Source organism: Cinclus cinclus, chromosome 20, assembly GCF_963662255.1.
Source record: "Cinclus cinclus chromosome 20, bCinCin1.1, whole genome shotgun sequence".
Lineage (NCBI taxonomy): Eukaryota > Metazoa > Chordata > Aves > Passeriformes > Cinclidae > Cinclus > Cinclus cinclus.
The window spans coordinates 11,915,238-11,938,140 of NC_085065.1; the positions used below are offsets into that span (position 1 = coordinate 11,915,238).

The 22,903-nt window shown below is 50.9% G+C and overlaps 1 protein-coding gene across 1 annotated transcript in view; it reads right to left on the reverse strand.

Moving 5' to 3' along the window:
- RNF213 (ring finger protein 213) overlaps positions 1–22,903 on the reverse strand; it is a 45,264-nt gene that overhangs the window by 13,933 nt on the left and 8,428 nt on the right. Inside the window, exons 10-39 of the mRNA XM_062506198.1 lie at positions 22,191–22,389; positions 21,473–21,528; positions 21,086–21,239; positions 20,450–20,602; positions 19,747–19,845; positions 18,914–19,036; positions 18,357–18,537; positions 17,646–17,819; positions 17,193–17,351; positions 16,297–16,898; positions 15,847–16,012; positions 15,060–15,277; positions 14,375–14,515; positions 14,108–14,269; positions 12,538–13,678; positions 11,896–12,089; positions 11,391–11,534; positions 7,121–10,714; positions 6,815–6,951; positions 6,440–6,535; positions 5,487–5,605; positions 4,856–4,978; positions 4,180–4,262; positions 3,733–3,880; positions 3,284–3,419; positions 2,687–2,875; positions 2,192–2,331; positions 1,619–1,773; positions 1,075–1,287; positions 511–692 (exon numbers count right to left, since the gene is read on the reverse strand). Of these exons, the coding sequence (XP_062362182.1) occupies positions 511–692; positions 1,075–1,287; positions 1,619–1,773; positions 2,192–2,331; positions 2,687–2,875; positions 3,284–3,419; positions 3,733–3,880; positions 4,180–4,262; positions 4,856–4,978; positions 5,487–5,605; positions 6,440–6,535; positions 6,815–6,951; positions 7,121–10,714; positions 11,391–11,534; positions 11,896–12,089; positions 12,538–13,678; positions 14,108–14,269; positions 14,375–14,515; positions 15,060–15,277; positions 15,847–16,012; positions 16,297–16,898; positions 17,193–17,351; positions 17,646–17,819; positions 18,357–18,537; positions 18,914–19,036; positions 19,747–19,845; positions 20,450–20,602; positions 21,086–21,239; positions 21,473–21,528; positions 22,191–22,389 (9,381 nt within the window). The remainder of the gene's footprint in view (positions 1–510; positions 693–1,074; positions 1,288–1,618; positions 1,774–2,191; positions 2,332–2,686; positions 2,876–3,283; positions 3,420–3,732; positions 3,881–4,179; positions 4,263–4,855; positions 4,979–5,486; positions 5,606–6,439; positions 6,536–6,814; positions 6,952–7,120; positions 10,715–11,390; positions 11,535–11,895; positions 12,090–12,537; positions 13,679–14,107; positions 14,270–14,374; positions 14,516–15,059; positions 15,278–15,846; positions 16,013–16,296; positions 16,899–17,192; positions 17,352–17,645; positions 17,820–18,356; positions 18,538–18,913; positions 19,037–19,746; positions 19,846–20,449; positions 20,603–21,085; positions 21,240–21,472; positions 21,529–22,190; positions 22,390–22,903) is intronic.

Consider the following 22,903-nt stretch of genomic DNA (forward strand, 5'->3'; position numbering starts at 1 on the left):
GCCTGGAGGCAGCAGTGTAGCAGGTCCAGCACCACACACATACCTTCTCACACCTCTAACTTCCAGGTCAAAAACATTTTAAAATACCAATCACAATTAGCTGCATTTTCTTCACTTCAAATAAACTAAACAAGGTCTGTGAGAAACTGGTGTAGCACTCTGGGCTTTCTTCCAAAACATAAGATGCAGTGAAATTCCCCATCTCTTGAGTCCTTATGCACAGAGAATGAAGTGGGGAGACACTGCTGGTTAACAGGAACCTGAGGAGAGTTTTAAATAACCCCTGAACCCAGATGGAATGCACCAGATGATACTGCCAGATTTAGAGAGAATCTGCAGGAGATAAGGGGAAAAAAAATGTGGTTCTTGCTGCTCGGTATGTAATTGAGCCCAGCAGGAACCTGGAAAGGTTTGCAAAGCCTGAGAAAAGCAGTACCAGAGCAGCCTGCTCCAATGCCCCAGTGAACCACCAGGCAAAGAGCAGGGCTGTGAGCAGAGCTGGGTACCTACTTGAGCTCCCTCAGCAGCTGATGGCACTGGCTCCCCGGGCGCTGGGCACCCTCCTCTTGGCACAGGAACTCAATGGGCATGTGGAGGTTCTTCACTCTCTGCAGCCAGAGCTCAGGGGGGGCTGTCTGCACCTGCTTCTCCAGCTCCTCTGCACACACCATTGCAGCCAGCACATCCAGAACCTGCACACACACAGGGCCAAGGCTTCCACAACGGCTGCACTTCAGAATTATTCATGGACCTTGGGCTCTCAGTCTGGTTTGCTACAGCAGGTGTTTTACTGAATAATGTTTTACTTGACTGTCTTAAGCTCTGAAATTCTCACGTTTGTGGCTTGGCTCGTTAGCAGGTCCTATTAACTATTGCAAAAGCAGAGAAACCTATTTAAAAATCTGTTTGTAGCAATAACAACACAGCAGATCACTCCTAATTCTGAGGAACCCGAGCCTGTGCTTCCCACCTGCTGTCACTGAAATCCAAAGGAGACTGAACAGCAGCTAATTGAGTGCAGACATAGCTCCCTGCCAGGGCTGAGGAGCACAAAATGCCTGGGAGTGAATTTACCATCTCTGAGCGTGCAATTCTGCATCCTTGCTGGTTCAGGAGGTAGCCAATCACACGGGGGTGCACAGCCAGGATCCTGGAGAAGTTCTGCAGCCGGCTCTTGAACTGGTTGTGTGCCAGGTGGACCCAGGGCAGGGCAGGTACCAGCTCCTCTCTCCAGGGGGACTCAGCCACCCACTCCTCAACACAGGACACGAATGCCACGTGCAGACACTGCAGAGGTGGGAAACAGAGAAAAACCAAAGGTGACAAAGTACTTTCATAATTCATTTTGTACTGGAAATCCTGGGAAAATTCTCTGAAAGATGAGAATCACTTCCCTACAAAGACAGCCTTAAATGTGTCAATTTATACAGGTGCTGCTTTCCTCAGTAACCCAAAGAAGCCTCTAGTGTCCAGTGGTCTGCTCTGGGGCTCCCCTGCTGTTGGACTGGCTCAGAGGGACGTTTTCCCCAAGGCAGGACTGATTCAGAAGGACACATTCACAGGCATTATGCTCTTCTCCCCATCCAAATGGTTTCCAGCCCCTGTTGCAGACACTGACCTGCAGCTCCTCCTGGGAGGACACACCAATGGTCAGGACAATGAAGTCTGTGATGTAGCACTGGAAGAGCATCTGCCTTTCTCCCTCAGCCAGAGCAGAGATAAATCTTCCCAGGGCAGTTTTCTGGAAGTATTCCACGAACTTCTCAGCATGGCCTGGAAAATGAGGATGCAGAGAAAAGCTGGATATTGGGAGGAAGCTGGCTTTGACACAGCATCTATCCTAGAGACACTGACACCTCATCAATCACTGATGCATCCAGCAATCCCCTTATCCAGGGCACTGAGGAGGGACCCAGGCCAGGCCTTGTCAGCCCAGCACTGGTGTCTTATTTCTGGAATATCACCTTGTCATTAACTCTTGGCTGCTCCACAGCATTTTGAATGCAAGGGCAAAGAATAGGTGAGAAAGATGAATGGTGAGAAGCACAAAGAAAAGCTGCCTGCACAGAACTCTGCTGGCTCAAAGGAGCACAGAGGGACTAAAGGTGATTCCAGGGACATGAGGGGCACAGCAGTGACAGACCAGAGCTCAAAGGGCAGTGGATGGAGATGCTGAAAGCCAGGCCCTCACCTTCAGTGTTTTGGATGTATTGAGCCTCCAACCACATCTCTTCCAGGTACTCCTTTATCCTCCAGCTGAAGGGCATCTCATTTCCAGCATCAGCAGATACCATCATGTTGTTCTGCACCAGGATTATCTCTGGCTGAGAACTTGGAGGGGATAAAAGGTCATTAACACACCTGGCTTTGTCTGGGAAGCACAGTGCAGACAACAGAGGTAAGAGGCTGCAGAAAACAACTGAGCCCTAGGAAGGGAGAGACAAATCCCCTGGGCAGGCTGTGCTGGCAGCACACAGGGCTGGGTAAGGAGGGGGAACATGCCAAGGGCCAGAGAGCAAATCCCAGGAACACTCAGGGCCAGGCAGAAAGAACAGACTGAACTGTGAGCAGTGCCCTGCTGCCCTCACAGAGCAGCCAACAAACAACAGGCCTCTGTCTCTGGGGGTTAGAGCCAGTGCTGGGCTGCTCCCAGTGCTGCCACTCCAGCCCTCCTCCTGCTCCTCACCTGTTCTTCCCCACACCAGGAGGGACACTCAGGAATTTGGTGTCACTGAAGATGAACATCCACAGGTTTGTCACCCACTTTGCTCCTGGCCTGGCCAGAAGCTCCAGATTGCCATTCCTGTCTATGACAGTGATCAAGAGAGCCAGGAGGGGAGTGACCACCTTCTGCACTCGTTTCCACAGGGTGTGCCTTTGGGGAGAAAGAGATGGAGAAACCAGAGGGAATGTGAGCAATGACATCAGCAAAACAGGAGGTGCCTGTCCTGAGTAACTGCTGACATTTGCACATGACAGAATCCTAATGCTGCCTTTACGGGAAAAAATACCACCAACAAAAAAATCCTGCACTTCTCTCACTCCTGGCTCACCTGTAATCCCAGTGCTCCACTTCAGCATTCCTGTCCCAGTACAGCCCCTTCAACTCTAATTCACCCTTCCCCAGGAGAGGCTAAAACTGCCTTCAGAGTTTCCAGCACAGACTGGAGACTGACACTGCCAATGTTCAGGTCACACAAAGCTGCTGTCTCTGCTGCACAGGTGTCACTTGCAGACTCTTCCTGGGAGGCTGCAGGTGACAAGGCAGTGCTGCTGTCCTCACCTGAAGGTACCTGCCTCCTGCAGAGCACTGACGTTGGAAGCCTCCCGAAGCACCCAGTTTTTTGGGTGAAGGGAATTTTCCTCTTGCTTCTTCAACAGGCTGGAGAGACGAGCCTTGGTTATCTTCAGGAAAGAGGCTACAAAACAACAGGGAACTTGTGTCTTCTCTTCTATTAAGCTTGGACCTAAATATCCCACCAAGCACAGCATTTGGCAGTTGTTTCAATAATTGGCCAAGTGGGGAAAAAACCAGCCAAGCAGAGCCAGAGGAAAAGCCACCACTTAAAGAGCAGAAAAGCCCTACACCCACCAACACACACGAGCATGGACACACATTCTTGGGAGATCTCCACTGTCTGCACTACAGCAAGGACCTTTGGATCTCCAGTGACCTGACCGAAATGTTTTGGTGGCCCCCAGACGCCCAGGGGCACTCCTTGCAGCACACACCTTTCAGCTCATCCTCGCTGGAGAAAAAGCTAAGCAGAATCTCAATTCTCCTCCTGCTTCGACTCAGGTCTTCGTTCTGGTCCCGCAGCATCCCCACAGCACTCTGCACACAGGTCCTCAGCAGCACAGTGGTGTCCAGGATCTCACCCTGCCCAGGAAAATACAGCCATTCCCCTCGAGTCACCCTCCTGTCCCCAGCACATTCCCTTCAAAGCTTCACAGTGCTCCCAGCTTCCCTCATCCCAGGCTGCAATTCTCAGCTCTTTTGCTGTCAAGAACAAGATGCAGCTCCCCTGGCTCTTTCAAACTGGCCTGTGCTAACATTCATGATGCAAATATTGCTGATAGGTTTCAGGTGAAGGGGGACACAAAAGGTGGCATGTATCCATAGATGACAGAGCAGAACCACAGTGACAGCTGAGAGGCAAAAATGTATTCCGAACTGACCTCATGGTACTCTGCTCCTGGCACTGGTGTTCCAATCTCCATCTCTCCCTGCTGTGCTTCTCCACTGGCAGGCAGAGCTGCAGCTAAGGTGTAGAATTTGTATTAGAAAGCAGCAGTGCACTCCTGCATCAGTCACATGAGAATTTATTTTAGCAACTGCATCCCAGAGCAGCAGAACATCTGTCAGAGATCCATGAGCACCTGCATAAGTAGCTGAGATTCACCTCTCAAATACAGCCACAGCTGCTCAGGCTGTCAGGACTCATGCAGCAAGAGCTGGAAGAAATGTGACACTGAGCTAATGCCTTAAGCTCTCCCTGAGTCCTGTCAGGCAGTGTGGGGAAATGAAAGAGCGCGAAAAAGCTGAGGGGGAAAAAAGATCCTTGTCAGTGGTTTCTGCCATGCAGCATCTGCTGCCTCCTGTGATGGGACACAGCACTCAGGCTGCTGAGCAGTGCAAATGTCACATTTTTGTCAAAAACAAAAGGAAAAAATACCAAATTAACTTGCTTGGTGACCTAAAGTTGTAGCAATGAATTAAATACTACTTGAGAGCCATGTGGTGACCCCCCCCAGAACCGGTGCTGAGCAGGATCAGATACGTTGTGTCAGGCATCAGTTCCTGTAGTACCAAGTGTGGGAGCACAGCTCCCCCTGTCCCCAGCACACAGCTCACCTCTCCTTGCAGCTGGATCCTCAGAGAACACCTGGCTGATGGTGAGGTTCTGCAGGGTTGTCAAGTCAGAGATCATGTCCTTGGACCTGCGGAGGTCATCTATGTGCACTGACTGCCACAGCCCTACAGGCAGAGAACAAACAACAAGGAATCATTCCCAGCCTGCAGCTTGTTCTGCCAGAAGAGCTTCCCCAGAATTACCTGCCAGCACCTGGGGTTATGTTCAGAGTTCACTAACTCTCACCTCTTGCTGTAGGAGGGGAAAGCACAATGCCCTCAGAACTGCTGCTGCACATGCCCCTGGCTGACAGTTCCAAGGTTCTGAGGCTCTCAGAGAAATCCCCAAACCCAGAGAAACCTTGCTGCTGAGAGCAGAACATATCAGCACCTTCTCAGAGAGCCTCTGGAGAACAACACACCCACAATTACCCCTGTGGCTGTGTGCTGCTCTCCAGCTGACTGGAGAGGGGACCTGTCTGTCCCAGGTACTGATCCCGTGGGCAATCCTGAGAGACAGGGAAGCAGCTCTGACAACCCCCAGGACACACTGAGCCCAGGCTTTCCGCATGTAAAGGAACAGGGAGCAAGAGAAATGATTGCCTGAAGGCAGTGAAGAGATGGGCACACCCACCTCCCTGGAATCCCACGTAGGATGTTCCTCCTTCCACCCGGGAAAGCTTCATGATAAAGTAAACAAAGACAGAGACTTCCCCCAGGTCCACCTTGTTGATCTCATTAACCACGGTATACCTGCAGCAAAGAGGAAATGATGCTGGCAGAGCAAAGGCAGACAGAGGTTCATGGCCACGGGTGTTTCCTCAGGGAGGACACACTTCCTCTGCCAGAACAGACACAGATGACTCCCACTCCTTCCTCCCAGCTGTGCCCTGAATTATCTCACGACCCTCAGCCCTTCAGGACTTCTGCAGCCAGTGGCCAGAATTCACACTTCAAAGGGGATTATGTGTTCATTTCACCCAGTTTAGCTTATTATGACTTGGGTTACAGATTATTATTTGAAATACAAGCAGTGCATTTAGTGGGAATACAACTAGAGAGCAGAACTATGAGTGCTGCTCAGCTTGTAACAATTGACATGGATGTGTTAGCCACAGCAGGCCACAAGCCTTGGCAAGAGTGAGCCAGGTTTTGAAGAAGGAATGTAAGAGATAAGAAAGTGCTAGGTACAGGGTGTTTACCCTGCAGTTTCATGGGGATTTATGTGAAATACTACATGTACTTGGTTAGCCTAAAGGAGGCATGGATGGAGCAATGTTATGTAGTTACAAGTAAGCAATATAGCTTGGTAAAGTGAATATGATTGGTGTGCTATTTTTAGCAATAGGTGAAAAGGTATATAAACTTTGCTTTGTGTATCAATAAACGGCTTCATGGCTGCATGGCTTAATGCAAGCAGATCATGAAGACCCCATCTCTTCATTACCACCGCTGTCATGTTTAGATTCATTCTGCTACAGAATAAAGCACTGCACATTCCTGAGTGTGAGATGCTCAAACAGCACCAATAACCAAACACAGAGAGGAGTGGCCAGGCAGAACTGAACCACTCCACACCCGACTCACTTGGCTGAGGCGATGAGCTGGGCATCCTGAGAGCCATCTTCAAAGTCTGTCTGAATAATGAGGACTTTATTTCCTGAAGTAGCAACCAGGAAATCCCTGAAGAGTGAAGAGAGATTTAACAAAAGTCACTAATTGTAAAGATCAAACATTAAACACCACAGAACCAGTCACTCCATATTAGCTTTGGCTGCTGCAGGAGGAGAGAGAAAAAACACCAAACCCCATCTCATGTGGTGGAGCTGATAAGGTTTGTCCTGAGCCAGCCCGCTGGCAGCACAGCCTCTCTTTTCCTTCTGCGCTTCTCCAAATGCTCTGCCCACACACCTTCCACACCCTGCAGCCTATTCCAAGCAGGAGAACACAGTCCAGACTCACCGGATGCTCTTCAGGAAGGAGTACTCGGTGTCAAACTGCTGCAGGAACAGGATCTGGGGCCTTTGGGCCTTGCCCTGCACCTCCCTTTCCAGGCAGGGAACGTCGGCACTGGTGAGCAGCCGTGAGAAGGTGGTGACCTGGGCACAAAGGGGCAGCGATGCAGCACAGACCCACCTGTGCTGCCAGCCTGCTGCACAGCTGGGCTGCACCCCAAACTTAAGGCGGTTTATTTGCCACCACCTCCGCACACCCGGGCACCCAGAGCCGAGCACAGCTCAGGGGGTTTTGGGGGCACCCCAGACTCACCTCGGTGAAGGCCGCCTGGGCCCCGGTCCCTGCGCACACCTGGGCACCCAGGAAGTCAGCGAAGGACGTGTGCTGCTGCTGCCTGAAGTAGGTGTGTGCCAGGGAGCGCGCCACGAACGCCTCCGCGGAGCTGCACAGGCGGATGACGGCGTCGGGGGTGGCACAGTTGAGCAGGGCCAGCCGTGCCTGCTCTGTGACACGGGGCAGCAGCTGGGCAGGGGCACAGGCCGAGCGCAGGCGCTGCGAGCCCTGCAGCACCAGCGAGGCGCAGGCGTTAGCGTGGTAGCCCACGAACACGTCTGCAGGGCTGTACTGCTGCTGGCTGATGAAGTGCTCCTCTGTATTGACCGCCGTGAACTCCTGCACCCAGCGCTGCAGCTCCTGCACCGCCTCCCTCTGCCCCTCGTCCAGCATGGTGCTGATGTCCAGGTAGTGCTTCTCCAGCCGGTTGATCAGCGGGATGGGGAAGTGCTTGTACACCACGTCCTTCTCCTCGATGACGATCAGGCGGAATTTGGGGTGCACCCGACACTTGACGCGGTGGGTGCCCAGCCCCAAATCCACGTACTTCTGCCCAGCCAGGTACACGTAGTACTGGTTCAGGGCATCGTAGAGGCTCTCGTAGAGGTTCTGCAAGTTGAGGAGCACGACCATCTGGCCAGTTTCCATGCAGACCTTCACTCGGTTGATGTTCCTGCATATCTGGGTGTATTCTTGGTCCTTAGGAAAACTGGAGCCGAAGATGATTTCTGGCTGCTGCCGGGCAGTGAAGAAAGCCTGCTGGAGGATCTGCAGCGCCGCGTAGTTCTCAGTCAACACAAGCAGGTACCTGCAGTCCCCATCCTCAGCGCCACTGTAGATGTTCTTTTCGATCAGCTCTATCCTACTGATATCATGAGCACGTATCTCCCCTCTTTCTAGCAACTTGGAAGTGAATATTTCCAAGGCGTTGACATCATCTTTGCCACCGAAGTTACGAAGAACCACTGTGGCAATGTCCTGAGGTGTGGGCTCATTTTTGGAGCTCTTAGCTAAGGCAAAAAACATCTTTATGAGGCTGTAGTAGTCACGCAGGCCAAAGAACTCCCTGTCTTGGGCTTTGCAGATGTTTTCATATGCATCTGCAAAGTGATGGAAATACTGCTCGACCTTCTGCAAAGCCCCCTGTGCCGAGCAGCAGATGCCCTTTGCACTCTCGATGAGCTCTTCTCTGCTGGGGTCCCCACGAGACACAAAGATGCCTCGATTCATCTTGGCAGGGTCCAAAGCCCAGTTGGAAATTCCGATGAAGCCAACCTTTTTGTGAGGAAGAGGGACATCATCTATGCAGCCATCCTCCAAAAGTGGATGCAAAGTCTTTAAGGGCATTTTGGGAGAGTCTTCTGCCAGCCCAATCTCATCCAAAACAACCACTGACACATACTCCTCCAAGTTCTTCCCTTCCTGGAATCGAGCACAGTGCTTGAAAGTGCCTATGATTCCCTCTGGAGTGGAGAGGGGGCTGCACTGGAAAGACACGAGATGGATCTGCTTCAGGTCTTTGAACAGATCGGAATGAGCTGCTTGACCTTGCATAGCATCGGCCACAATGGTTTTTGCCAGGGATTTGGAGCTCCCAGGCTTCCCGACAAGAAAAAGAGGGATTTTCAGCTCAATACAGATGACCATCATGAAGACATTTTCCTTCAAGGCCAAGTTCCTTGCTATGGTATCCTGGAGAGGCACCCCACTCAGGAATAAGTCCTGCATCAGGGAGATTTCTTCCAAAATCCTTTTCTGGGTATTGTAAGGCTTTGGGAGGACCTGGCTGATAGCAGTCCTGTACGGCTCCTTCCTTTCCAGAGACGCGTGGTAGCAGACCCCGACCGCCAGCACCAAGGACCAGATGACGGCGCTCCTGTCACCGCTGCCCTTGGGAGCTTTCCTCTCAGCCAGGTACTTCTCCAGCTCCCTCAGCAGCAGCTGCCTGTGCCTGTAAAACCACTTGAACACCTCCATGCAGCGCTCCACATCCCGCAGGCTGACAAAGCTGCACTCGTCATCCCTCTGCCTCATGTACTGCTGGGAGGCAAAGAGCACCTCTGTGACCGTGCTCACCTCGTCCCTGGCCATGGGCAGCTCCTCCGCCACCCGCTGCACGATCTGCTGGATGTACATCTTCTCAGCACGGTCACTGAGCTGCCCGAAGTCCCAGACCAGAGGGATCATGCTGGGCGGGAGCGCGTGCACGCGGTACACGAGCTGTCTCAGGGGGATGGAGCCCAGCTTCTCCCTGCTGTTGTCGGCCTTGACCCGATAGCCCAGCCCAGCCAGCTCCAGGCGCTGGATCATCCCGTCCGTGTGCTTGCGGTAGGGATTGCAGGCTGCGATGATCCGCAGGCCAGAGCCAGAGACCAAGGGCTTCCCCTGCACCGTGCGGTCGCACAGAACCTCCTTGATGCTGCTCACGGCCTCTGTGGTGTTGGCTTCATCAAAAAACAGGACCGTGTCCAACCCGTGCTTCTGCTTGTTGGATTTAGCCAGGGCTTCCGCTTCTCTGATCCTGGCATAGATCATCTCTGCAGTGGTACCTCCGTGAACCTTGACAAGCTTCATGTTCTCCACCTCTACAAAGCTTCTGCGTAGCTGGCACAGGAACTTCACCAGCCTGGTTTTCCCACAGCCTGTTTCTCCCATGATGACGACCGGGATGTTGCAGCGGAATCGCATCTCGATGGCCAAGATTTTCAGCACGTTGTCTGTGGTGAGCTCGTACGTCTCGTCGGGGTCAAACACCCAGGAGAGTCCCAGCACCATGCAGAGTCTCTCGAGCTTCTCTGCGCGGGGCAGCTGATCGAAGGGCACGTTGAAGGGAACCCTCTGCATTAACAAGCCCTGGTACAGCTGGGCACTCATGATGTTCTTCTTGATGATGCTGCCATTCAGAGGATTGATGGCATCGATGCAATTCCCAGTCTGCTGGAAGTGGAAACCAATGAATGTCATGGACACGCGATCCTCATTGAAAAACAGATAGGGATGAGGCTCTGACTCCCACTTCTTCCTGATGCGGAAAGGAAGCAGATCTTCCTCAGCAACATTCTCCAGGTAAGAGGATTCAGGTCTTCCTGAACTCTGGTCGGAAATGTTCAGGGAGGGCGTGGCAAAATCCCGTGCCATTAAAATCATGAAGCCAACCACAAAGTTCTTGAAACCTTTCAAAGTGTCCTGGATAAAGTCAGGGTTGCAAAAGACAGAAGCTTCACAGTCTCTCAACTGAACGTTCAGGAACCAGGTGAAGTTGCGGAGCTCTGCCCAGGAGGGATCCACGACCCCACAGTGCAGGAGGAAGAGCTGCAGACATTCTGCAGGGCTGCCTTCCACGGACAGCTCCTCGTACCAGAACGTGTCCAGGTCATACCCCTGGTCAAACCTCTTCAGGTACTGGAAGGGTCTCTGGAAAGCCTCACTGCAGAATTCTTCCTTGTCCATTCCCAGGTCCAAAGCACCCCCAGAATGGTTCCCAAGTGTCTCCATTTCTAGCACTTCTTTGGGAGACCTGCATGTTATTTTAGGGAACACATCCAAGAAGTGGTACTTCTGGCCCACTGACATCTGGAGAAGAAAAAAAGAAAATAAAAGATCATCATGGAGCTCTAGCTTCAGTCTTCATCAGCTTAATCTGTTCTTAACAGTCTCCTTGCCTAAAACCATAGACCTGAGGAACAGGAGCCAGCCTTTTCCTCTGTGCATCCCTTCTTCCACTTAAAATGCTAATGAATCCTTTTGAATCCAATGAATCCTATTCCTTTCCACATTTTCCTTCCAGGGAAGTGAGCCTGGCATCACCTCTAGCCCCTTTGCAGGGCTACTCCAAAGAAAACGAAGCCAAATAAACTGTTGGTGTTTATTCCAGTCACTTCTACATTCTGTTCTTACAGCCGCATATAAATATTCCCCTATTTTCAAAAATGCAAATTAAAAATGCAGTATCTAATCTCCCTCATGTTATGTTTCCTATAAACGTTACAGTGGGGGCAATGAGGCTTGGACCAATACCTTCAGAAATCACCAACCAAGGAAATCGGACAGGCCTCATTTGCTGTCTGGTGTTCATGTCACTTGGTACAACACCAGGGACACCAGTTTGTTATGGGATACAGCACAGGAACGCAGAACTGTGCTGTGTTTAGAGTCACAGTCTCTACAAATCACCACAGCTATGTACAAACGTGTGAAAAGTGACAGAAATTCCCAGAAAAGGAGTATTGCTGGTACGTACGGGTCTGGCTGCTTTCTTTGGCACTGGGGACACCTCCAGGATTTCAATGATGTACAGATGACACTTCTGCCGTAGCCACATGTTGCCATTATTATCTGTCAGGTACTGCAAAACCAACAGCTTGAAGAGAAACTCTGGAATTCCACGCTGCACCTATCACAAGAAGAGATACCAAGGCACTTCTTTATTTACCCATCACAGCTTCACAGAATCACAGAACACTTGAGGCTGGGAAGGCTCTCTCTGCTCAAAGCAGGCCCAGCTAGAACAGGCTGCCCAGGGCCACAATCAGTCAGGTTTTCAATGTCTCCAAGGCTGGAGACTCTACAGCTTCTCTGGGCAACTGTTCCACAGTTCAATCACCTTGATGGTTATTTGTGTATTACTTACACAGTAATTTGAAAACACATGCTAGGGAAATGGCTGATTGAGAAACAAGAGCTTTAAGGAAAGCTCCTGCAAGGGTCCACAGAGGACCTGTGGGACAAGACAGCTGTGGGAGGGATGTACTCACTGAGGAGGTGATATCAAAATGGAATATCATGGGTTTTGTCTGGTGCTCTCTCTTCAGAAAAGGCAGGAGAGACTTCAGCACTTTATCTTCATCCACTTCTGGTTCAATCAGTCTGATGGTTTTCAGAAGTCCTGTACAGTCAGGATGCTCTTCTTGCAGTCTCTCATGCAGCCTCTTCACATACAGAGACTTCCCTGTTTTAAAAAACATCACAAGAATTAAAGCCATCAATATCACATATGTCACATTAAGATCATAATAGACAGAAGGAAATAAAACTTTTGAGTACTCCATGCCCTAAAATCTCTGAAGCTTCCTAAAAGGCATTCCAGAAGAAAGTCTAAATCTGGTTTGAGATGCTGGAGCCTGGAATCCAACACACTGCTCTTGTTATCCATTTGTTTTTTTTTCCTTCCACTGCCTAAGAGAAGCTTTCATCTTCATTAGAACTTGAATAGATTCTATTTTGTGCTTGTTTCTAAAGTCAAACCAGGGGACAAAGTGAATTCCAGCTTTCACTTCACTGCACTGACCAGTCCAAACTGCCCTTTTTGACCAAGATACTTGAAGCTTGGACACAAAACCTGGCAAGGTGAACCCCACTCTGGTTTTGAGCTCCCAGCAGAGCCCATGCTGCCTTACCCATGCCGGCTCTTTTGGAGGACACAATTCCAACACACATGTGCTCCTTGAACACGGCTGCAGCCGAGCTGGAGGGCTGAGCCACTCGGAAGTGGTGCTGCAGGTACTGCTGGATGTCTGCCCGTGACCTCTGGGGAATCATGTGCACCTTGTAGTGGCTGAAGGCAGAGGGCAGGTAGCTGTTCTCCCGCTCGCAGTTGCACAGGATGATGAGCCTGTAGGAGCTGCCATAGAACTGCAGGTGTTGGAACAGCTCCTCTGCCCTGCAGCTGACCTCATAGCTCAGCTCATCCGCGTAGAGCATGGTGTAAATCTTGTCCCCCCCGTGGCAGGGAATGAGGCACCTGCGCAGGAACAGCCCCACCTGCTCGGCACTGGTCTGGGGTGTGCACAGCAGAACCTCGTCGAAGGTGGGCAGGGGCTGCTCGGGGCTGTTCATGTAAATGGCCAGAGCACAGCTGAGCACCTCAGAGCGAGGGCAGGTGATGAGGTTGGGCTGGCCCACACAGAGCAGGTCCTGAGGGAAGTCTCTGGTGACACGTTCCCCACCCCTGCTGGCCAGGTTCTTCAGCCACACGCCCAGTGTGTCGATGTCCAGGCAGCTGGGGAGGAAGGAGCCCATGTTGCTCATGTAGCACTCCCAGATGCACTTCAGCCGGGCACTCAGGTCCTTCTCCCCATCCAGCAGCACTTGGAAGTCAGAAACAGCCTCCTCTGAGCTGGGAGGGCCCTGGCTCAGGAGGGCTGCTAGGATGTCCTGCTCGGTGCAGTTGTGGTTGAGGAAGGAGAGCATCATGAGGGCAGCCTGGCTGGGGCTGCCCTGGCCCAGCTCCTGGCACAGGTACACCAGCTGCTCCGCGCTGTAGTAGTTCAGGTAGAAATGCTCCAATCGCTTTGCGTTCATGAAGCTTTTCCAGCTCTCCAGGAAACTCTCCATGGTCTTACAGAGGGCTGGGAGCACAGCTGCCATATCCCCTTGCCCTTCCAGCACTGGGATGGGGCCCAGGGAGAAGTCTATAAGAACACAGGATTCTCTGTGGGGTGAACAATACACCTGGGCAAGCCAGGAGCGGAAGAGCATGTTCCCAGCTGAGTAAAGGTCTATAAAGGCCTGGGCAAGTCTCTGGACATTGGAAAAGACCTGTGCGAGGACAGAGGACAGAGAAACAAGCTGATTTACAAGTTTCAGCCATGAAACCACTGGAAGGATATTCAATGAAGTCTTTGGTCCCAAGATGTGCCAGGCCTTACACAGCAACCACAGACCCCCTGCGACTTTAACAGCAGCATCCCCAGGAAACCAGGAAGAAACTCCCAGCTTGCTACAAAAGTACAGTGATGCTGCCAGCCAGGACAATCCCCAGTGCAGCCAGAGGATAAGGCCACCAGTTCACTGCCCTGCCTCCAGCTTAGTTCCACTTTAACAAGGAACCAAAGGCAGAAACACCCATGTGCCTGTAACCACCACTCCCAGCAACTCCACTGTCAACCAGAGCCTTAAAAGCTTACACTCAAGGGGAAATCCAGCCCTGGCCCCAACACCAGTAAGCCCCTGGGTCTGGAATCTGACCTCAGAGAACCTCTCCACCTCCAGGCCTTGCTCTCCCTTGGCTGACATGAGCATCAGTTTGTTCTGCAGCTCACGGAGCTCTGCCAGTGAGTACTTCCAGGAGGCCTCACTGTCCCCCGAGCTCCCCAGGAGGGTGAAGTGCAGGACACTGTCCAAGGACACCTGCCAGAGCAGAAACTGTCAGTGTGCTTGGGGCTCTGCCCGAGGCAGGGGAGTGCTGGGGCAGCAGCCCCCAGGCAGGAGGGGCACTGGGAGCTGTGACCTCACCTTCAGGCCATCAGCTGGTGCCCGCAGCACATAGACCCCTCTGCTGTTGATGGCAGCTGCCAGGGACAGCGAGGACAGCTCCACGGAGCCGTGGCTCTCCTTCACTGTCTTCAGCCACTCCAGATGCTGAGCCGAGGCACGCTGTGGGAGAGAGGTGACAAGCACTGCCCTGACTGCTCTGAAATCCTGTATCTCTGGTTTACACCTGACCAGGACAAACATCTGGGGCTGGCACAAGGGTTTTGTGATGGGGAAGGAAGGAGGGAATGTGTACTGGCTTCAGGCTGCTCTTTCTGCACAGCTCTTCCTTACCCACTCCACAGGAGGCTGAACAGAGCCTGCAGTGCTCCAACACCTCTTGCTACAGAAGCAGGCCCTGCTGCAATAGGGTAAGAGCTCCCAGGCATCTGCCTCCCCTCTTTCACACCATCAAACCTGCATGAGCAAAGCTACATCACATCACACTGGAAATTCTCACACTGCCCTGGAGAAACCTGTGCCACACTGGTTATAGCTGCCTCAGTGAATTTTTGTGCCGCAGACATGAGGGATTTTTCCTCCAATAACAAGAGCTGCAGTCATGTCCCCACACAGGTGCCATTTGCCCAGTGCAGTCCAACTTCCAGCCACTCCCAGAAGGCAGAAATGCAGGAGGATGCTGAGGCCCTGCTCCAGGAGAACTCACCAGTTTCTCGGGGAGGCTCTCATCGCTGTCCAGCGCTCGCCACAGCTTCTGCAAGCAGCGCATGAAGTCCTCGAAGCCTGAGTGCTGGTGGAGCTCGTAGAGCAGGGAGGAGTAGCCGTGCACAGTGCCATGGAAACAGGCCACACGGTCCACATCCATGTCGTTCTCCCCCGCCGAGATGGATGCCAGGTCAACAAACACCTTCAGCTCGTTTATGTCTGAAATGAGGCAGCCCAGGAGTGAACAATGAATGAGGCAGCTTGGACACCACCTCTCATCACCACCTTCTACAGGAATTCAGGAAGAATGCTTTGAACAGCAGCTGCTATGCAAATGCCCTCTCTCCCCATCAGCTTTCCCAGGCCATCCATTCATCCATGGACCCCCACAGCCCCCAGATCCCCAGGCAGGAGGGGAGCAGTGCCTGGGGGGTTTGTGCAGCTGAGGGTGTCTGTGCAGGTCAGACAGCTCAGCTGGCAGACACATAACTCTGTGCCCTGAAACAACAGCTCTGAACCGAGCAGCAGCAGCTGCTGAAGCCCTCCAGGCCCAGCCCAGCTCCCAGAAGGGTGGTCACTGTGTGCTGCACCAGCCCACAGTGCACAGGCACCTTTAAAGGGTCCTCCTAGCACGTTCCACACCAAAGCCCATCAGAGATGTAACTACCAACACCAGAAGCTACAAAGGCACAAAGCAGATGGGTCAGGGATTCAGCGTTCCTTCTGCCTCCACACAAGCTGCCATCCCTTCTAGTACTCTGTCTAGTTCCTGGAGGAGCAGCACACACCTTTCAGTGCTTCCCTGACCCAGCAGACAAACTCCTTCTGCTGGGCCAGCTCCCTCAGACAGCGACGGCGGGGCACAGTGATCCCCTGCAGCAGCTTCTTGGCTTGCACGAGCTCAGGGCTGATGGAATCCAACTTCTGGGTCTTGTAGGATTCAAGCTTTTCTGTCTGGAAAGCAAGTGGGGCAAACACACACTGAGACTGGAACTGGGAAATGCCACTGGTTCTGCAGCAGGGAAATGAAAGCCCTCTGCAAAGCCACACCCCAACAGAGCAGTATCATCATCTCTCTTTAAGGAACAACTACACAAAAGCACTTGGAAATCTGATTTTTACCTCAAATAAGCATTTTGGGACAAAGAATGGCTCTTGACAGACTGAGACAGACTTGTGGGAAGATTCAAATTTAGCCAATACCCTGACAGTACGGAGCCAAAGTCAGGGATACTTACTATATGTAACAAGTTTTCTAGGATTCTGAAGTCACCAGAAAGGCCTAAACTGTCTTTGACTTGGGCAATGATCTTGGCCGCATCAAAGGTTAAATGCATTTCATGGTACTGCTGGATCTGCTGGACTCGCTGGTCAACCCAGCCTCTGTCTTCTGCAGCCTGAAGCCCACAGATAGTGTCCAGCTCTGCTCTGAGACCTTCAGGACGATTTGTGAATTCCCAGAAAATTCTATCAACCACAGAAAGCGTGAGACGTCCTGATCTGAGATCATCGTACAGCAGTGCATAGTTGTCAAAGCAAGGGCGGATCATGCTGTCCAAAACATCATCAAGGTCCAAGTCAGGAACCATCTCCTCCTCATCCTCCTCCTCCTCTGGATAGTCACACTCATACTCCTTTCCTGCCTTCTGTGCTGCTTCCTTCCAGAACTGCTGGAAGATCAGGCTGTCCTTAAAGAAGTGCATTTTGTGGACAAACTCTTTCAGCTCTGGGCTCAGGTTGTAGAAGGCCTCCAGGGGTCTCTTTCCCATGATCACAACTTGATTCAGTCTTTTTGAGCAAAGATCTTCCGAATGTTGAAATTCCACTTCATTTACATTCACTGTAAACCAGAGACAGGCCAGAGGGAGATCAGGTGGTGCAGCCTGGCTCCAGCTCACTTCATCCTATTCCCCCAAGCCACAAAAGCCTACCAAGGCAGGTGGAGCCCTGTAAGTGTCATTTGATGCACAAGCACTCAACTTGATCCCCCCACTGCTCTGGGCTTACTTCCCCCACCCCTCATCACCCTCACTTTGGGGTTTAGATTCAAACCAGTTCCCAAAGCCAAGAGATTTTCAAGGAAAATGCTGTTTTCTGGACTTGCCACTTTCAGACCGCTTCCCCAGAACTCTACCTCTCACAGACTTCTTCACCTTCCTGCACATGTTCAGGAAGGTTCCTATTGCTTTTTTCTCTCTTCTGAGCTGTGTGATTTCTTCATGCCTCAAATCCAGCAGTTCTTTCAGGCTTCTCTGGAGCACTTCCTTTTCCTCACGTGGTCGTTGCTGGTGCTCTGAAAGAATACTCACCTGTAGCTACAAAGCAGACACTTCCCACACCCTGCACCCAACTCAGGCTGGGAACTGCAGAGTCACAAACCCCGCAGTGACAACACAAACTGGATCTGGGAGCTCCCTGTCCAGGCCAGGGGACAGCACTCCAAACTTCTTCAGCCCCTCCTGAGCATTCCAAACTGCTGCAGCCCTTCCAGAGTATTCCCAACCCCTCCAGCCCCTCTCCTGAGCAGGCCAGCATCACCACAATGATGCTTTAAGCCAACCATGCCCCCTCTGAACTCCTCACTTACTTGTCTCCCAAATGCCAATGAACTGTTCTTCATGCTGGAAAACCTCCTCCAGATGTTTCACAAGGATGCAGCCCTGGTGGATGTCATCGGTGACACTCGTAAGCACTGAGTCTGCTGTGGCCATGACATCCTTTGCTTCATCTGTAAGTTTGTCCAGAAGGTTTCTGTTTGCTCCTGTTCCAGAAAAAAAGCATGTCACATTTCCCAAAACACAGGCAGAATCATGAACTCTTCCATGCCATGGTACAGAGTCTTTCCATTTCCTACTGAACCCCTACCCAAGAGCCTGTGGACTCACACCACCCTCCAACCCCTCATGCCTTTCTGAACAAAACCAGGATTTCAGGACAGCAATTTGGAAACTTTCCATGGAGAGCCCAGACCCAAACCCTGTGGGGCAAACGAAAGCCATTTGGATCCATTCACTTGGCCAACTCTTTGGCATTTTTGTGTGCCAATAACTTGTGAGAACTTCCCAGAGAAAGAAGTTATGGTCCACAAATCCTGAAGAAGCTGCAGTGGATTAGCACAAGAGGAAGAGTGGCTCCTCTTCCTTGGCCTTCCCCCTCCAAACCCAAGCTGAACACTTCAAGCTTTGAGATAGGGACTAAGGCAAGAGCAGGACAACTTCTCTCTGGTGCTCTGTGCAGTGGCAGCAGTGAGGCAGAGAAAAGCTTCTCACGGCCTCCTAAAACCCAACTACAGACCTACCGTTAAATCTGAAGATATGTTTGACATCAGGCCACGTGAGCAGGTGGTGCAGAATCTTATCAAAGTCCCCCTCAGACTGCCCACCCCTGACTGGCCACGACTTCACCACGACAGCAGACACAAGCTGGCTGAACTGGTCCATGTTGTAGGCAGAGATCTTCTCCAGGAGATTGCTCTGTGCCTGCCAGGGCACACAGAGAGGGCAGGGCTGTGTCAGACTTTGGGGTCCCACTGTGTCTGTGTCTCAAAACTGGCACTAACACCAAGGAGTAACCTCGAGTGCTGAGGTATATTCCAAAACTGCCCTGAGACACAACTGACCCCAGAGCTCATGGTGGAAACACATTACAAATATTCCTCACAGATTCATGCCCTGATTTTTTCTTGTTGATATTTTTTGTTGTTGGTTTAACAAAAAGTCCACAGCAACTCAAGCAACATCCACCTCCCCTTCCACCACAAGGCACATCCCTATGCAACAGAATTGATGTGAAATTCCACTTTTCTTTCTCCTCCCTTCCCTACCTTTCCCTTCCCCAGCAAGGCAAATACAATACCTGACAGGCTGCAGGTACAGCCTCTGTAGCACAGCTTTGGAAGCACTGGATGATGGAGGAGTCCATCCGTGTGATTTGGGAGTACTGACAACAGTACAGCAAGATTTGGTTCACTGGAAGCTCCTAAAGGGCAAAAGGGAGATTTCTCATCAGCTCAGTCTCCAAAGTACTTCTCCTGACAGCACCAAACAGTGCTGCTATCAAGACAATAAAAGGAACCTGAGCATCAGCTAAATTTTGAGAGCCTGGAAGAGATCAAACAAATAAATGCTTGGAAAAATTTTTATTATTTCCATCTAAAGTGTGATTATTTAATATCCACCTCTCCAAGCCAAGCTCGCAGCAGAAAATATTTGTTTCCTGATTTCACTGTTAAAATCAATGGCTTAAAGAAATGTAAATTGCTGTAGAGAGGAGATAAGGAGATACAGAGGGTCAGTTTGGAAGGGAGTTACACACATGGGTGTGCATTTGGCAGCCTGGCCAGCACCATTTCTGCACAAGGAATGAAGAGAAGCACTAACTTGGCTTCTCTGAGCCCTGGGGCTTTTATTTGGCACTCGCTGGTTCTTAAAACTCCAGAGGTGGCAATTGCTCAGAATGTGGATTTCCTCTGAAGCACCAGGACCTGCAGCCAGGCCACTGACACCAGGATTACAGTGTGGGACATTGCCATGGCCAATTCCTGAGCCTCCAAAATCTGGTTTATACCAGGCAAAGGCAATTGTTATGGCCAAAGCTACCCTGTTTCCATGTGCTCCTCCTCCAAGCACAGCACAAGCCACTCCCTCTGCTCTGGGCCACCAGCCAAGACTGCCTGGAATCTCCCCTACCTTCTGGATTCTTTTCTTCAGATCTGCAAGTAAAGTGTTCCTCCACTTCTGGGTGAACTGCTTATCTGGAAAGCTGATACTCACAAACTTATTCCAGGCCTGCAGGGGACAAGCAAACAAATATAAACCACTGAGTGCTGAGATTTAATAAAGAAGGAAATTAAAAGAGCATTGTAGAAGAGATGCCCCACATGCCTCAGACAGTCTGCAGCCCTTCCAGATGTTTCCATCCAAAGGAAAAGGAACACTCCCAGAGCCACAGAAAGCAGCTTTTAATCCCAAACACTGTGTAAATGTTTCAGCTGCTGAAGGAGACCTTTGAATGAGCTACTTCCACGCTGCTGCTGCAAACTGTCCCAGGAAAGGCTGGGAGCAGCAGCTCAGACTGGCAGGGCTGCTCTGAGCTTTGCCTGCTGGAAGGTTTGAGGACAATCAGTGGGACACACCGGGAGCAAGACACCAACAAGGGCAGCTCCTCACCCCAGCAGTGCCTTCAGGAAGAGCCAAGGAAGAGCAGAACTGAGCTGAGCAGTACCAATTCCAGCCCTGTGCTCCTCAGCCCAGTAGTGTTTCAAACACTGCCCATCCCCATCCCATTCCTTACCCAGCCACAGCTACAGAGACCAGCAAAGAGCCAACAGACTCAAGATCCTGGCTAAGCTACAGTAAACCCCCTTTGTACTGATGTTATTAGATGACAAACCTGAAGTTCAGAGGCCAAAGAGAAGGCCACGTGGCCCAGGTGCTCCTCCAATAACTTCTGGTTTAAAGAGGTTCTGAACCAGGTTTGAGCATTTCTCAGAGCTCCATGGAGGAACTCTGCCACTGGAACTTCCTGCACAGCATCCCCTGGAACCTGCCCCACACGGAGGGGAAGACGAAAAAATAAACACACTTCAAGCAAGACAGCAACAGACAACTGGCTTAAATCAGCATATCTAAAGAGAAGGGCCAAAAGCATCCAGAAAACAGAAGAGCCCAGCAACAGACCCAGCAATGCTTGAACAAGGAGCAGAGAGAGGCTGGGAAGGTGTAGTGCTTACAGGAAGGTTGCGCTCAAGCTTGTTCCAGGAAGTAAAGACAACTAATGTTTAAGGGGAAACAAAACCTGACTTAAAACAAAGCTTATCACAGCAAACCCAAGCATCTGACCTTATCTTCAATAAGAAATAAATTTATTAGGTGATTCCACAACTCTGTGAAAGTACCACAGTCTTGCTTAGAGTGTGAAGCTCTTAAAATTGAGTCTGGACATGATTTAAACCCAGTCTGCTGTACCACACTTGTGATATTTCTGGGTACCATGCTTGTATCAAGCCAAGAGTTCCTTGGTACTCACTGCTGGGGGCTGAAGCTGGGCAACCTTGGCAATCAGCATGGCAGCAGTGGCAGGGATCAGGAACAGATGCACTCTCCTGGTGGCCTTGCAGAGTATCTCATGCATCCTGAGGCAGCAGGACAAGCAACACAGCCAAGAACGAGCTTCCAGAGCTCTGATGGGCAGCAATAGAGAGGAAGAATTAATTTTCTGCTCTGAGGAAAAGTGAAAAATTAAAAACTAAGTAAAAACCCCACCAAATTCAACATGGTGTGCCAGCTGCCTCCCTCAGATGGATTTAAAAAAAGGGATAGAACTCCAGGATTCTTTTCCTTCCAGAGATGTCAAGGCACACAAGCAGGACCCCAGTCCTGGTGCAACGCTCTCACAAAGGTGCACTGCACTCACCTGGCTGGGGGCTCATCCAAGACATGCAGAACTGTGTTTAAAAGCTTCTGTACCACCTGAGAATGGAAAGACAAAAATATGAAACTCTGGAAGAAATTTTACAGACTGATTTCTGATTACCTGAGGAAGAGGGAACTCACCATTCTTTTGTATCTTCTCCAACATTTTTATAAATACACTGTAGAATAGCAGAACTTATTTACTGGATGTCAGAGCATCCAAATACCTGGGCAACTTTTATATGCACAAACCCAACCTGTACTTCTCACAATTTGGGGGTTTCAAATCTATCATTAGCTGCAAAATCCTACTCCTGCTCTTCTTACACCAATACAAGAGTTTTCACAACAGCAGGAAAATCTCCCAAACCTGCAGCCCCTTGCCCAACCCTCCTGTGTGAAAAAACAGTTGCAGGTACACATCTGAGGAGGTCAGGATTAGACCACTTGCCATCAGTAGCCAAGAGCAAATCCAGCTAAGAACCTCCTCCTCTCATCAATGCCAACACCACTTTTTGCTGTAGATACATTCCAAAATCCCTAAGGAGTCTCTGACTTCAGAGCAACCATTTCTGCTTTTAGCTAGGTTTGAAGCTCTTTGTGCTGTGACCTGCTGCCACCCCCAGTCCCCTCAGTGGTGGTCAGTTCTGCCAAAAGACACCCAGGAGCCCAGTTTGATCCTTCATCCCAGAGCTGGGTAAAGCTGCCAGAAGACAAACCTCAGAGTTATTGAACGAGAGGTCAACATTCTCCAATCTGTACAAAAGACCTTGAAGAGTAACTAACAAGTCACTGGAGAAGTCTCTTATGAACTCAGCCAGGCTCCCCAGGGGCAGCAAGCAGAGCCAGGATTTGACCAGAGTCCCATCCAACTCCATCAAGTACTTCTTTTCTCTCATCCGTTCCAGCAGGGTCACTCTGGAGGCAAGACAAAACAAAATCTTCAGGATTCGGAGGAACAAAAGGCCACGAGCTTGTGCAGCCCACAGAGGAGTCTCCTCCTCATCCCTGTGCTTTTATCACTGCAGCTGAGGATCAGTGGGATCCAGGGGTGGCAGAGCAGAGCCAAACCACTGAGCACAAGCTCTCAGGGAAAATAAACTCCAGGTATTGCTCAGACTCTACACAAGATGAGCAGCTTGAACTTCCAGCTGCTCCTTGGCTGGCAGAAATGGGGGGGTTGTGTTTGAGGGGTCACACCATGCCCAGCTGGGCTACACTCAATGACCTCTGAGACACCAGTGAGGCTGTGCCCAAGTACCCCCAACACCCTCCCTCAACATGCTGAGACATTTAGTACCCTAAAAATGAGGGAGGGAAAAAAAACCAAACCAAACCAAACCAAAAAAACAAAAAAAAAAAAAAAACAAAAAAAAAAAAAAAACAAACCCAAACAAACAAAAAAAAGAGATTAAGTAAAGAGATCACCCCC